Source organism: Otolemur garnettii, unplaced genomic scaffold, assembly GCF_000181295.1.
Source record: "Otolemur garnettii isolate 467f Iridium unplaced genomic scaffold, OtoGar3 scaffold00039, whole genome shotgun sequence".
NCBI lineage: Eukaryota > Metazoa > Chordata > Mammalia > Primates > Galagidae > Otolemur > Otolemur garnettii.
The window spans coordinates 4,125,911-4,141,767 of record NW_003852434.1 but is presented as its reverse complement, the minus strand read 5'-3'; the positions used below and the strand labels follow the sequence as shown (position 1 = coordinate 4,141,767).

Sequence of the window (15,857 nt, the reverse complement as noted above, 5' to 3'; positions counted from 1 at the left end):
TCAAGCTCTGCATTGCTCTGCTTTGACCACAGATCTCCTGAGTCCCTTCTCTGTGCTTTCTGATCCCACATCTGGCTCTACTCCATCCTCATCATTATGGTTTTTTCCTGTATCCCAATAGCTGCTCGTGGTTTCAGAGTTGAGATTCTGAATGTTGATCTTGCTGAACTGAAGCATAAAATCACTGTATAATGATCTAAGTTCTCATTTAAATTTTACCTTGAACACATTTTCAGACATAGGCAAGATAAAAATTCACATTTATACGTCACAAAAATATTGAAAATAATGCATATTTCCCGCATGGCTTGTCATTCTGTCCATGCATTTTCTTTGGCAAATTTCAGCAAGATAAAATGGCAGACATGAAGGTTGTTAGAATAATATTACATAGTAAATCTGCTCAAAGGGCATGAAATCTATGGTGGCCTGCAATCGAATAGCTTCATACAGTCAGGTTAACTTGTTCTGATAAATTCTTTCACTGTAGGCATCACATAATCCAAAAAGTCCCGAAATAGTAAACAATAATGTCAATAAAGCATTTAGGACCCCCTTAATTACCTTATGTCATAAACAAACAATAAATGTATAATATTGCTGACAAGTCTCAACTTATATTTTCTTTTTCTTTCTTTTTTATTTTTATTTTTATTTTTATTTTTTGGCTGGGGCTAGGTTTGAACCCACCACCTCTGGCATTTGAGGCTGGCGCTCTACCCTTTTGAGCCACAGGCGCCACCCAAACTTATATTTTCTAAGTGTTATTTTAATTGAACTTCACCACTAATACTTGTGTTTCTCTATTTTCCAGGTTTTACTCTCACTGGGAATCTAAATAGCAGGTTGTTGAACTCAAGATCTATATAGGTATATTAAATTCCCACCCAACCATGCCCAATTCCCAGGTTAATCTTCAAATAGGTAAGAAATAATAAGCACGCTCAACCTGGACCCTGTTTTCCTAATCACCTTTCACCCAAACTGTTTGAATTAGTAAACCTTTTCCCTTAGTATTCAGAGATGTCATGTCCTTACATTTTCATCCAAAATATGCCCAGTCTCTATCCTTACTCTACATTGTAGCCCTTTGCTCAGCCTCTGTTCCAACATTGTCTTCTGGAACTTTATTTTTTGTCTACCATGCAGAAAGTCCTGTGTTGCCTGTCACCCCTTCTCTAGATTCTCATGTACTGAGGTTCACCCACTAGAGAAAAGAATTCTCAGGTGCCACTGCCTGACCGGTTTATCCTGTCCCTCTGCCCACATTCCCAGAGTAATGTTTCAGCCATTAGCAACTGTATCTGAGCCTCTCTGAGACAGTGCCTTCAACACAATGACATCTAGATCCTTCCTTAAGAATTGAGGAACCAAGAAATGTTCTCTAACCTCATAAGCTTGTAATTGGCTTCTTTACGATGATTACTTTGAGTTTTGCAGTCTGGTTTGGACTACACCTCTGCTCTTTGAATACACACACCTCTTTGAAGAAGCTCTCCTGCTCTCTCCCTCCTACCCACTTGCAAGATGTAAGAATTACAAGAAGCTTTAGTAAGGCTGCCACATTCAGGAGTTTTATCAGGGTGTTCTGGAGTTTTGGGTGGAAATAAAACTGTTTTAAATAATGGCTACACGTTGTTTCTGTTAAATTCCTGTCCTGTGTGCCTTGAGGTATAGCTTATCTACTCTTCCTTGGCTTGGAGTTCACCCAAGTGCTCCCTAAGGGAGCTCTGCAGCCCTACCCTCAGGAGTTCCTCCGTGAAAGCCACCACTCTACCCTAGCAAGATGCTAAACTCAAGAATCTGGTGAAAAACATTCAACAGAGCCTCATTGTCTGTACTTCCCTCCAACAGCATACAGGATATTAAATCAAGTTCCCCCAGACAAGTCTTCTAGTTTCCCAAAGTAAAGACAGTTACAATGATGAATTATAGACTCTTATAACATGTCTTCCTTAGCCAGGCATTGTGGTGGGTGCCTCTAGTCCAAGCTACTCAGGAGGCTGAGGCAAAAGAATTGCTTGAGCCCAAGAGTTTAAGGTTACTGTGAGCTATGAAGCCACAGTATTCTATCAAGGGGGACAAAGTGAGACTCTGTATCAACAAAGTAAAAAATAAATAAAATTAAAAAAAACTATAATGTGTGTTCCTTTTGATTTAAACTGATGGCCCTTGGATTCTCTCCTACTTGGCAAAGTAGAGGTGGGTATATACCAGCAAAACAAAAGAAAAGGATCCAAAACCGTGTATGGGAACTAGATCATTTTCACTGATGATTAAGAAAAAAATGTTGTAAACTATTTCTGTATTTCTGCAGTTTCTTGGCCCACTAATCTATTTCATAAGATGCATATATCTTTTCCAAATATCAAAAGGTAGTAATATTAATATGGTGATAATAGGAATAATGATAGTAATAATTTATATGATTGTGACCAGCATACATTATACTAAGCATTTTATGAACATTAAATCTTTAAATTCTCAGAACATTATGTGGCAAATATGATTAAAAAGAAGAACTTTATTGGTTAAGTAAACTGACTTGGCTCAGTGCCTGTGGCTCAAGTGGCTAAGGCGCCAGCCACATACACCTAAGGTGGTGGGTTCGAATCCAGCCCGGGCCTGCCAAAACAACAATGATGGCTGCAACGATAAAATAGCTGGGCGTTGTGGTGGGCGCCTGTGATCCCAGCTACTTGGGAGGCGGAGGCAGGAGACTTACTTGAGCACAGGAGTTGGAGGTTGCTGTGAGCTGTGATGCCACAGCACTCTACCTAAGGGGATAGCTTGAGGCTCTATGTCAAAAATAAAACTGACTTGCAGAAAGCTTAAGAAATTTGACTAAGTCCAGCTACTAATGAGCATAGCTTTCATACCTAGGAAGATACAAATAACTCAGTGCATTGAATCTGCATATGATCTTTGTCCCGCTGATTAGCACTGGGTCAGAGTTAGAGCACTTCTAATTGTTTCTTGAAAAAGCATTGATGTTAAATCTGGCTTGTATGCTCTATTTTGGACCCATACTTTGTTACTCTGAACACTATTTGAATAAGAACTTGCTAATAATTTGAGCAGTTGTTACTTCAAAATCTTTATATACTATTATTCGAATAGATCATTCTTAAACTTGACATCAAATTTTTTTAATTTTCAAATTCATGTGTGCACAATTAATTTTTCTTCCTAGAGTTATGACAACATTTATGTGCTTTTCTCTCGATTTTGTTACTTTGATAGTTTGGGAAATATGTGATAAGACAGCTTGTAGCATGATTAACAGGCTGGTGCACATAGCATTTCTCAATCCTTTTCCAATGTTCCTAAAAACATCACATTCTAGACCAGGCGTGGGGGCTCACGCCTGTAATTCTAGCACGTTGGAAGGCTGAGGCAGGTGGATTGCCTGAGCTCAGGGATTTGAGACCAACCCGAGCAAGAGTGAGATGCTGTCTCTATTACAAATAGAAAAACTATCCAGATGTCTTGGCCATGCCTGTAGTCCCAGCTACTCAGGAGGCTGAGGCAAGAGGATTTCTCAAAACCAAGCATTTTCTCATAGCTCTCAAATTGCTGTGAGGTATGACGCCATGGCACTCTACCCAGGGTGAGAGCATGAAACTCTGTCTCAATAACTCACTAACTAATTAATTAATTAAAATAAAAACATCACCTTCTCACACAGTTTCTCTGTTATGCCCTGATAACTTGGCTTTATTTTCCTCCATGGACATTTATTCTTCTTCCCGCTCATCTTTGACTTTCCTTCTCTAACATCGTGTTACAAAAGCTGCTTGATCTTGATTTCCTTAATGCAGTCTAATCATGAAAATTCTGATTATTTGATACTTCCATTTATTTGGAATATAAAGATACACCAGAGTTATGTTGCAAAACAATCTTGTCTGGCCTGGAAAAAGACATGTCACTTTCCTTTGCCAGGTATTCATAAAGAAAGGTCATTTTATTTTATGGTCAAACTATTTATGAGGTTTTATATTACATTATATTATATTATATTATATTATAAGTGCATGTTCATATGTAGCAACAAAGACACTAATTCTAAAGCTATTGCAGAAAGCATAGCTTAAGGATTTGTCTCTTCCTAGTTGTGACCTCTGTAATACACTTTGTAGATTAATAAACAATTCTGGCCCTAGGATCAGAATTCTAACCTATTCACTTCAGTGTGTCTCAATGTAAGATAGGTTTGCCTTTGTATGTGTGGGAATCAATGATCCCAGCCCAGATGTCAAATATGTGCTTGTTTTTCTATGTATAACTGACTTCTTTTCCATGACTTTTAAGCTCTATCAGATCCTCCCCCTAAAATTCACATGTCCTATTTTGTTGCTACCCATTGCATGACTATATTGAAATGGCTGAGAAAAAAGGGGAAAAAAGCCCTAGACATTTTAGTATTCTATCTTTTTATTATGCCAAAAGTTTTTTTGTAAAAATAAATTCAAAACCCATTGCTACTCTTCTGTAACATGTTGTTATAGATTCTCAGCAACTGTTTCCTTTACAGGCAGCATAATTATGAGTGAATTACAAATGTAGACTTCATGACTCTAATTAAACCCTACTACACAATCCATTAAAAACAGGTCACATGACGGGGTGGCACCTATGGCTCAGAGGAGTAGGGCACCAGCCCCATATGCCAGAGGTGGCAGGTTCAAACCCAGCCCTGGCCAAAAACTGCAAAAAAAAAAAAAAATCATATGCATTAAATTAGATGTAAGAAAAAATAAATAAACCACATGATTTGAACTATCACAATGAGTGAGAAGCAACAATTTTAAATAATTTATATTTATCTAAAACTTTTATCAACCAACCCTAAAACAGTTTTTTAAATTCCATCAGCGTTAAAATTCTTATGCTTAATTTTCATGTCCATATACATTCTATTTTCTCTTACTTATTTCATTCTCCTCTAAGAGATCTTTGAAAGTATGTCCCAAGTATGAGAGCAAACCTGAAAGAGGCTCTATACTACGTGTGAGCCTGAAAGAGGTTCTCCACTTTAGTTGTAAGAATACATATTAGTTTCAAGAACGTTATCACTAAACCCAGAAGTATTTAATTATCAAATCAAGTAACTAAGAATTAGTTTGAAACAAAATGAAATTTCAACAACATTGTAGAACTAATTAAGAGAGTGAATCTTCAGAAGATGTAATGAAGAATGATTACACCACAGTTTGCACATCTGGGAGACTCATTTTTTGCTTATGTGTTTTCTCGGAAGTTTTTGAATACTTAACAATTGGATTACATACACGAAAAGGAGCTTGTGAATATTATGTCTAGGCAGTTCAATGTACCCATTGCCATCTTTCAAATCTTCTCTAGTGAAGAATTACATAAGTTTCAACCTAGCATCTCTGACACGGACAAGCACACAGTCACGCAGAGGAAAAGACTCGTGAAGAGAGTAAATACATCCTCCTGCAAGAGTACCCCAGGGTGGGGAATACAAACAGGATTTCAAGTAGAAGATTAAGAACATATTCAAACAAATAAACACAAAGGTATTATGTGAAAGAAAATGAGATACTTCAGCACAGGTCTACTAAGAGTTTGAGAAGATTCTGGTGCTTGTGGGAGACGGTAGCATCACGGATAGTAACACGTAAACCCAGCACAGAAAGGAAATTCTAATCAGGAGGCCTAGAGAATACACATCGCAGAAGGAGGAAATGAGAAAGCTGAAGATATAAGAGATTGAAAAGAAGATATTAAATACTTGGAGAATATTGAAGAAACAAAAACAGTAATGCTTCCGAGAAGATTCTTAAACTGTGTCTAGATTTAAGACTTGGAAATATGTCATACGGGGATATGAATTAATGTCCTTTTAAAAACAATCCACTTCCTCTCATCTAGTTCATGCAAGGCTTCGCAGGGCATCAATAGTGCAATAGAAGCTTTCTAACTGAAATGTTCTAGGAATCAAGAGCATCTCAGCGACTGGAAGCAAAGCAGCATGTCCTCTGTTATGTTCTCCTACTGCTAAGCTTTCATTAGGAGAGGCTGATGGTTACACGCAAGAGGAAACACAGTGTTAGAAATTTACTAACAAATGGTAGTGTGTTATGGAAATCTAAGGCTTGTTGGGCTAAATTTCATAGGAAGTACTGACAAAGAAATGCATTTAAAAACACAGGCTGAAGGAAATAATGTTTTCAGGGGCAGGCAATATGCCTTTAATTTATGAACTTTATGAAGGTCCTTAGTGTGTTCTTTTGACTTCTGGTCCTATTCAGTTTTGCCCACAGGCTATGGTTTTTTTGTGGAAGGGAAGTATGAGAAGCATATGCCTTACCGCCTCCACTTCAGCAGGGTCGTACCAGACGTTGATGTAGGGATGCTGTAAGGCGTCGTCCACTGATATCCTTTTTGCTGGGTCAATCACTAGCATCTTTGACAACAAGTCCCTGGCTTGGCTGGCTGAAGCATGGAATGAGAAAAATAAGCAGTAAGATTGTGATTTTAGTAAGGAAATTTACTGCAGGGAGAGAGAACTAAGGAGACAAAAAAATCAAATAGTATCTTCTTTCTGAACATTAGGTAAATTTCTTGATATGCCGTAAAAGGAAACACATTTCACACCGTCTCTGTGTGTCTCCAAGTCGAAGGCTTCATTTGGGGTCCTTATGGTCCATAGCGCTGTGAGCGTATGCATTTATTCAAGTGTCTAAGTGAAATTCATCAACCTAGAAAATGTGTGTAAGCAAAGTAATCTGCTTGGGAAAGGCGTGTGCAAATAGGATGAAGAGCATAGGGAATGCAAGTGCAGGGTGTTCGACAAAGGTGTGGATGGCTGTTTGAAGTTAATCAATGTGTGTGTGTTTATATTCTCATTCATACAATGAAATATTAGAATTTGAGTATTTAAATTGACTCAGAGATCACATAGTAAAAATTTCCTATTTACTTGGAAACAACTTGAAGAACTGATATAATAGAAATATTCAAACACTGAATTTTATTTGAACATTCTGTAATCATCAGGCTTTTTTTTTTTTGCAGTTTTTGGCTGGGGCTGGGTTTGAATCCGGCATATGGGGCTGGCTCTCTACTCCTTTGAGCCACAGGCGCCACCCTCATCAGGCATTTTCAATCAATGGAATATAATTTGATGAAATCAAGTATCTAGAGACTGAAGCCAATCCAGTGATATACCAGACACTAATAAAAAGCTACATGACATGCATGTTATGATTAATGTTATGGTTGTGGGCAGCAATAATTATAAAATTATATGGTAACAATCAGTAGGTATGCTTATTTAATAACATTGTCAAAAATATATTATTTTTAATCAGTACAATTATATAAAATTTTATATGACATAAGGTTTTAACAGAAATAAGTAATATCCTAAATCAATATTGTTACTCAACTGACTTGAAAATTAAACAGTAAAAATATTCAGTTTACTACAAATATGTGGTAAAACTATAAATTAAAGAGAATAAAACCTAAGCTGACTTTTTTCAAAGTCAGTGTTTTTGACTCTATGGACATGTATCAATTTTTATCTAATCAGTTTTTTCAGATTAAGGAAACTGGGTTAATTGTACAAATTTTGAAATTACATAAAATGTAAAAATAAAAAAATAGCTACTATTGCCCCTCGCTAGAAGCAGCTACTGCTATTATTGGCTGTTTCCTAGTACTATTTGTATTTTTCACATAATTTTGACCATCTTACAGTTAAAATGTAGCAATCTTTTTTTTTACCTATCCTGTAAGTATTTTCTTTTATTACATTTTAATAAATACACCTTCAAATGTTCTAAAGTAATATGAAAGGCCATAAGTTAAATCAGACTGGAGGACTTTATGGTTCTACTAGCCATTTTTCTGAGAAATTCAGTCCAAACTAAAACTCTGAAGCTGCGAGTTTAACAAAAAATGCAAAAATACTTACATATGAATTCAATATTTAATTTTTCTCATTGCCAATGAGTTCCTAGTGGCCTAACAAGGCTGTGTTAATTTATTCACTGGTTGAAAGATCTCTGTGATTTATAATACATTTTAAATGCAGACTCAGATTCTCCACTACCATCGATGCTGCCGTTCAAATCCAGCCATGTATCAAGACCTGCTCTTAGAAAGGGTGGGGATAGCAATGGGCTCCTTAGCGATAGAGACAGGAATATACCAACACCAAATCATCTCACTAAGAAACAATCATCAATGCCATTTGTAGGAAACTAAATGAGAAAATGTTTCAAAGTTGTATCTTTCATTTGAAAGAAAATCTGTTATGCTCTTTCCAAACACAGTAAATATATTTTTATCTTTAGTTATTTGTACATTATGCTTATTTATAATTTGCCAATTTTATATTAAAAAATTAAGCCATTACGAATATATAGACTTGTTTATCATTGACAAAAATAACATAAATAACATAATTGTAGAGATTAAAATTAAATTAGAAAGTAAACTCCAGAAAGTTGGAATTACATTAGGAAGCATGATATTTTATTTACTAGTTTTTCTACAAATGTTGTCATTATCATTCAATAGTTTAATGAGGGCTAAGAAGGGACTGCTTTTGCCTGATGCGTGAGTCAGTTAGCATCCTGAAGGCATAAATTCTCTAAGAGCTCTTCTTGGTATGCGCATAGGGAATGCTGATCTTAAAAGCAGCAGTTCAGTAAGAATTTGGCCCATTATCACTCAGAAAGTCCACAGATGCTGCTGAAGGAAGAATCACCACTGTGTAATATGTGTCAAAAACACAGAAATAACACAGCTCAAACCCATTACAGAAAAAATGGGTCGCACATCTCAAACCCATTACATAAAAGTTTGGAGGAAATGAACAGATCCTGGAAAATTTTAGTTTCTCTGAATCATTTAAGTCTACCTTAGCTATTTGGATTAAGTTTTTAAGTTAATTAATTGTCCGCTGAGCATGTGGGGTTAAATGTAAAGGATGTGTTTTTTCTCCATTTTTCTTGTTTGATAATTTACAGATATATTTTTTAAAATATTTTTATTTATTATATTTAATAAACACGGAACATTCACAATGAGCCAGGCATTGTTCTAAGTGCTTGACAAACTATTAAGTCAATTAATCTTCCCAATAATTTGTAAGGTAAGCACTTTTTACATTCATTTTGTAAAAGAGCTTTATATAAAGGTTAGGTAACTAGCTTGGAGTCATGCGGACTTTAAGGCACAGAGGCAGGAGGGAATCAGATTATCAGGAGTGTCCTAAATTATAATAAGAACTTGAATATTATTATTTATATTATACTTGTGCAGTGGCAAATTTATTCTGAGCCTCCCAATAAAACCGAGGTATTACTACTTCAGTTTTGTAGATGAAGATACTGATCTAATTTGCTACTCAATTACATAACGTTAGACAAAGTGGTAGAAAGAATTACTTACGCACATAGTGTTTATATTACATATATAGGTAAAATTCCATTTAGTATTCTAAAATGAAAGTTAGTGGTTAAGTACTTCATAAAAGTAGAATGATTTTGAAGTATTTCTTCTTTTTCTATCATCTATACGATTTGGCATGATCTGTTTTCTGAAATTATCTTTTACTTTTATTTATAAATATTAGTTGTTTATTTTTTGAGACTTTGGAAAAAAATAAGAAGAAGAAGTTAACTGATGACTCCATACTGAACCTCAGAGTCACAGCATTCTATAACAGACATAGTCTTATTTGACAATGTGAATGTTCCTTTCTTTGCACCATTATTATTATTATTATTATTGATTAATATTTCAATGCAGCAATCATCTGATTTCTTTACTGAATATATTTATCTTTGTTCGTTCTTTATGAGGTTTTTGTTTCTAGTCCTTATCTTAAACATTGTTACATTGTTATTGTTATTAAATTTTTAAGCTTTTTTAATTTTGTGAAGGCAAAAAGTGGAAACCTAATAAACACATGTATATGTAAAAAAATAAATAAAATAAAAACAAGAAATAAAAAAAAAAACAAATAGAAGAAACTCAGATACCTGCACAACTAAAAACTTGTGTCAAAAATATTTTTACACAATAATATTGGAATAATGATTTCACTGTATATTATTTTGGTCTTTTAGGATTATACTTCAAAAAATAATTTTAAGATTACAAATAGACCCCAAGAGATAGTTAACCTACTCTATTGTCAAACACCCTTTCCTCTGAATATCCAGACACTTCTAAAATCTTTATACTGCTCCTGTTTGCAAGAAAAATGTTTTAATAAATCCCACTCCTTAACTTGAAGTAGTTCAAGTTAAAGAAATGATGAATGATTGAGGTGATGGATATGCTAATTATTTGATCCGGCCATTTCACATTGCACACATGCATTAAAATATTTTGCATACCATAAACATATACAATTAGTACTTGTCAGCTAAAAATAAAGAGAAAAATGAGGAAGAGACAGAGAGATGAATACCGTGCGCTTTTCAGCCCGTTACCTGCACAGTAGTTCTCAAGTCATCCCTGAAGGGCATACCTTTGAGTTTATTGTGCTCGGAGTCCGCTGGGAAGAGGGAATCTGGAAAAAGCTTGGGGAAGGTGAGTCCCGCGTACTTGGGCCGATTCTCCACATAGTTTCTTACTGTGGGTTGCAATTTCTTCATGAATTCCGGACATGGTGTTCCTAGTTGTTCAATTACCTTATTCCACTGGTCAATATCTGAGAATTGAATCATTAAGGAAAAAGGAAGGACAGAACACCAGCTCCTGCCTTTCCGAAGTCAGGCAGCTAACTCTTCTCAGAATTCTGGACAAGCAACACAACTGGAGTTTTATAAGCAATAAAGAATAAAAATGTAAATCAGAATTGTTAGGCAATGAATCCTCTTGGAATTTTAGATTGATTTTTAAAACCCATATACTTTGGGGGAACTAGAATTATTTAATAAAATAGGACATCATGAAAGAGTTGGGTTATAAAGATAAAAAGTTATTCAGATAACACAAGAATCTCTTATAATGAGGTAAAATTCTGTATGTTGTCCATTTTAAATTGCACACAAACTTTATGGACACCCTGTATAATCATGTGACTTAGAATAAAAAAAATAGACTGACATATCACAGTGCTATTTTAATCCTGAAGTTACCTCAATTATTTATATTTTTAAAATGGCAAGTATACAAATATTTTAAATTATATTCATTTAAAGTTTTTCTAAGTCTACCTTTAAGACTTTTTTCTTCCTTTCCTAAAAATTTGGAAATTTCACCTATCAATGTTTTAGCTCATATGCATTACACATGGGATCGACATAATTTTAATAGTAAACAACTCATTAGCACTCTAACAAAGACCTAAAAATTATATTTATCAAAGTAGTCACCTATTTCATCCCAATTGTTTCTACTCCTGATATCCCTGAATATTGTTTTCAATGCAGTATGGGGTGAACAGAAGAGATATTCAACCTGAGATAACAGACTTCCATCCAAGTTCATCCAAGTTCAGTAAGTACATTAAGCATGGTGAATTCTACAGGAAAAATATTACCTCTCTGAAAATTAATACTCTCAAAAATTGTAGCTTGCTCATTGGCATATCCCTGATTGAAATTCTCTCTTTCACCCATCATTAATATTTGATATATCAGAGCCTTGAGTATGATAAACATCACCCATGAAAACTTTGAAGAATCAGCTGGGAACAACTGATTTCAGTCAGACAGACTTCCTGGCTATGTGTCAGTGAATACTAGAGACCTTGAAATTTCTCCTCGGTCTGCCATGGAAAGCCATGCTCACTCCTACACTGTTTATGCTTTTTCAATGCTATCTGATATGTTAATTAATTCATTTCCACTAATGCAATGTGCAGCAGTTCAAAGACCCTTATCATAATGTTATTTAGTTGAAGTTTATTTGGACTGAAAAAAGATGGGCACTCCTGACAAAAGAGAAAATTAACTATATTAACAAATTAACTAAGTTTGTAATGCAAATACATATATAGAAAATTGAAAAAGTTACAATCAAACTTATTCACAAATTCTCTTCTACCTCCCTTATAAGCTAGCTGAATAAAATTTAAATTACTACATATCATCTCAGTTATTGGAATGAAAATATATACGATTGTGGACTATTAAAGGAAATGAGAGTGGGAAAGAGCAGAGAGCATTCTTTTATAAAATAGTAGCAATAATTCAACAAGAACGTGCTTCAAGAAGATTTATCTAAATTATTATGAGTATGAGAATATAATGGTACTTCAGAATCATTATAAATGAAGACGCTAAAACATCACATAAGGTTGGAATTACAAGTTAATCATAGACAAAATCCACATTAATACCATGGATATATGTAGGCTACAGATACTTAGACAAATTTAAATAGAAAACATTAGTGTAGTTAAATAAGACTCAAGTGCTTATCATTGTAAATTATGAAAAGAAGCCTATTTTTTAATGCAGTTAGGTTACCATGCCCCACCCAGCCACCTTTTAATCATTTGTCAGACTTACCAGAACTCTGAAGTCTTAACCCCAAACTTACCATAGAGGCAAAAAACCTCAAATTTTCAGTAACAAAGTCATTTAACAAAATTGGCAAAATAATCCTGACACACTATTGTATTCCAGTTATATTTAGCTAAAGTTATAAAGTTATTCAGCAAAGATTGCTTTTAAAGTAGCATCCCCCCACAAAATATTTTTACAGTAAAGTTTAACAAGAGTCAAATATACTAAACTTTGTTGAATAAGGATACTTAAAATGTTTCTTTTAAAACCATGATTATCTAAAGACACACTCAGTGTACTTTCCTACTTTAGATTTCTTTCACACAATTATGCTTGATGCAATGGTTTACAAAAAAAAAAAAAACGGGAATATTATCATCAATGAAATAAATGTTTATACCGTAAAAAAAAAAAAAAAAGGAGTATATCCATCTTTAAAAGCCAGTGCCTTTATTTTAACCAATCCATTTAAAGTTTTTCCCTCCCATAAACATGCATATGTTTCACTGCTAACTACCTGTTTTCCAGATGTTCATAGGCTCATAATATGAACGACTAGGTCCAGCTTAGTTGAGCACATGATTTTTCTTTATAATCATATTTAATCAAATATAAGCCAAGACTGGACGTCATACCTCATGTTTCCGAATTCAGTGCTCATTCCAAGCATTTCCATAAGAAAAAGAATAAATTTGGAATTAATGTAAGAAAATGGCTTTAATTTGGCCATTAAGTTGATGCTATACTTTGTCACAGGCAATGTCCCTAAAGAATGTTGCTGAAGCTCCTTCTCTAGCCTATCAGGTCATCATTTTTCCGTGAAACATTTACTTTTTAAATTTTTTATATATAAAATAAGATGATTTTTTGAAAGGAAAAAGATCATAAGTTTCCACAATGATTATACTTTTTAAAATACATAAAATATTATCGAGATTTGATGTTTTAAATATGGTAAACATGTTTTTTAAAAAGAATGGCCAAAATTATATTTAACAAAAAGGTTTATTTGCTTTAGAATAACCATAAGTCATCATTTTTTATACTACACATTAAGAACCTGAATATTTATACTTCTTAGGTCTGGGAAGTTATTAAAAAAAAAGATTGTTTTTACATTTTTGATGTGCTGTTTCAGAAACTATCACCCTCAGCATAAATTATCAAAGGCATCAGATACAAATAGAATATTCTTATCATATATAATAAGTATTATTTGAAAGTAAATTTCCTCATATAATCCTAAATTCACTAAATAAAAAAGTGTATGGCAAAAGTTAGATTCTACAAGCAGAGTATGATGACAAGATACTGTGCAAATGTGATTATTATTAAGGTCTTCAATAAATAGCATTGCAACAGGAGAATTAAAGTAAGTCTGAATAGTAAAGATGTGTATCTGAAATCCTGAGATTGAAAATTATTACAATTAATATTATCAGTTAGCTAAGAAGTTACTTTTTGAAGCAATTCTCTTATTTTTAGCTTCCTTTGCTAGGAAACCTTCTAAAATAATAATGCCTTGAACGTAACGTAAGAAAAGGTCAACCTTTCGGGCGCCTTATTTGCACAGGCCCCTTACAGGACCTCTCCTTCTCTGGATATCTCGAGTCATAGTTATGAAGATAATTTATACTATGCACATTTAAGCCTTCAGAAGCTACTAAGTGAAATCATAATGAGCTATTTAATGACCTCATTTTATTGGCCCTTTGAATTACTATATCTTCCTTTTTATTTTTTCTTCCATCATCGACTACTTTCTGTTATTATAAATGTGATTTCCAGAGCTGATATCCTCATAGTTTTTACTTGCTTTTTACTCTGCTCTAGGCCTTAAATCCAATCCTTTGTGCAACAATGTTCTGGGGACACACCTATGGTCCATCTTACAAGGGTACATGTGAATCTTTCTAAATGTAGAATATAAATGTCTTAACACAATAACTAAGAAAATGCCATGAAGGCTATGTTAAGCAGTTTGGTGAAAACATTTCAGATTGTCTATAAAACCAGCACACTGTACCTCATGACTGCATTAATGTACACAGCTATGATTTAATAAAAAAAATGTTCTGACCTCTATTTGCAACTTAAAATACATTACTGTTTGCTTCTATATTCTTAGCTATATGTTAAAAATAACACTGCCTAATAGCAATGGCTGTATGGAATAGATCCAGGAGAGGATATTTTATATCGCAAGCCAACCAGCTGCCTAGGCAGCTGTACGGCTAGCCGACTATATGGCTTTGCACTAGCTCTGCAGGAAAGAATGCTATGATCTGCAATTAGTAATTTCTGAAATTAATGTACAATAAGGAAATGGAGGTACAACTGCCATGTGTTAGGCATCCTAATATGAAACTGCCTTTCCCCAACTTGAATATTCATAAACAGGGAACTTAAAAAAAAGATCCCTCTGATGTCATAAAAACACCAAGGGTAAGTACTGTCTTACCACCACCCAAGGGCGGTCCTTGGATTATAAACTGAGAAATACTAATGTAGATTATACTAACAGTTTCTTGTGAGTTACTAAGTCTGGATGTAAAAATAAAGGACTAGCATGCTTCAGCTTTATGACACAAATTAGAAGAAGTTCAAATTCACTAAATGTTTATTCCACATCTCCTTGCTATGGAAAAGTTGGGAGTCATTCACTGGGAATATTTAAGGAAAGAAAAATCCTAATCCTAATTGCTTCTCCCCCTGTTACATTCCTGCAAAGTCCAAGGAAAATTATAGTAAGTAGCACACACAGGCTCCCAGTAGAGGGGGAAGGATTAAGCTATCATCCTTATGAGCAAATCTAAATTATATACTGCTGTTAACGGTGGACTACTACCCAGGAAGAGCACAAAAGCTATTCCATAGAAAATTCAAAATATTTGACAATTTATTTCAGTAATTATGGTTCTTCATGATAAAATTTGTTCTTAAAACAACTTATACTTCTGAGGGCAACTGTAAAGGAAATTGAGGTAAAATAAGCAGCTCCCTCTGTACACACACACACAAAATTTACTCCAGCTGAGCTAAAGGCTAAAATGTGAAAGATTAAGCTTTAAAACATGCACAGTAACATTACCACAAAGAAATCAAAGGATTATTAAGACAGAAAAATACATGAATCAAAGAAACAGACAGATCACCAAATTCCAAAATCACTATAAAATAAAACAGGAAAATAATCCAAATACAAAGAGAAAACATTAACAAAGATTGAGTGCCAGATCAAGATTAAAAACTTCTACTAATTAGTAGGGAAAAAACAGCATAATAGAAAATGAGTTAACTATTTCCAATCCAAACACATGAATAAATTTAAAAGTTATTAGGTTGGGG

The 15,857-nt window shown here is 34.2% G+C and overlaps 1 protein-coding gene across 6 annotated transcripts in view; it reads right to left on the bottom strand.

The window, feature by feature from the left end:
• The window catches only part of MAPK10 (mitogen-activated protein kinase 10), a 295,404-nt gene that overhangs the window by 45,609 nt on the left and 233,938 nt on the right, over positions 1 to 15,857 (bottom strand). For 5 of the 6 annotated variants that reach the window (XM_003790028.3, XM_003790029.3, XM_012805360.1 and 2 more), the window contains 2 exons: positions 10,523 to 10,705; positions 6,341 to 6,465 (listed from right to left, as the gene is read on the bottom strand). In XM_003790028.3, coding sequence (XP_003790076.1) covers positions 6,341 to 6,465; positions 10,523 to 10,705 — 308 coding nt within the window. The remainder of the gene's footprint in view (positions 1 to 6,340; positions 6,466 to 10,522; positions 10,706 to 15,857) is intronic. The other variant, XM_023513365.1, reaches the window with a different exon arrangement.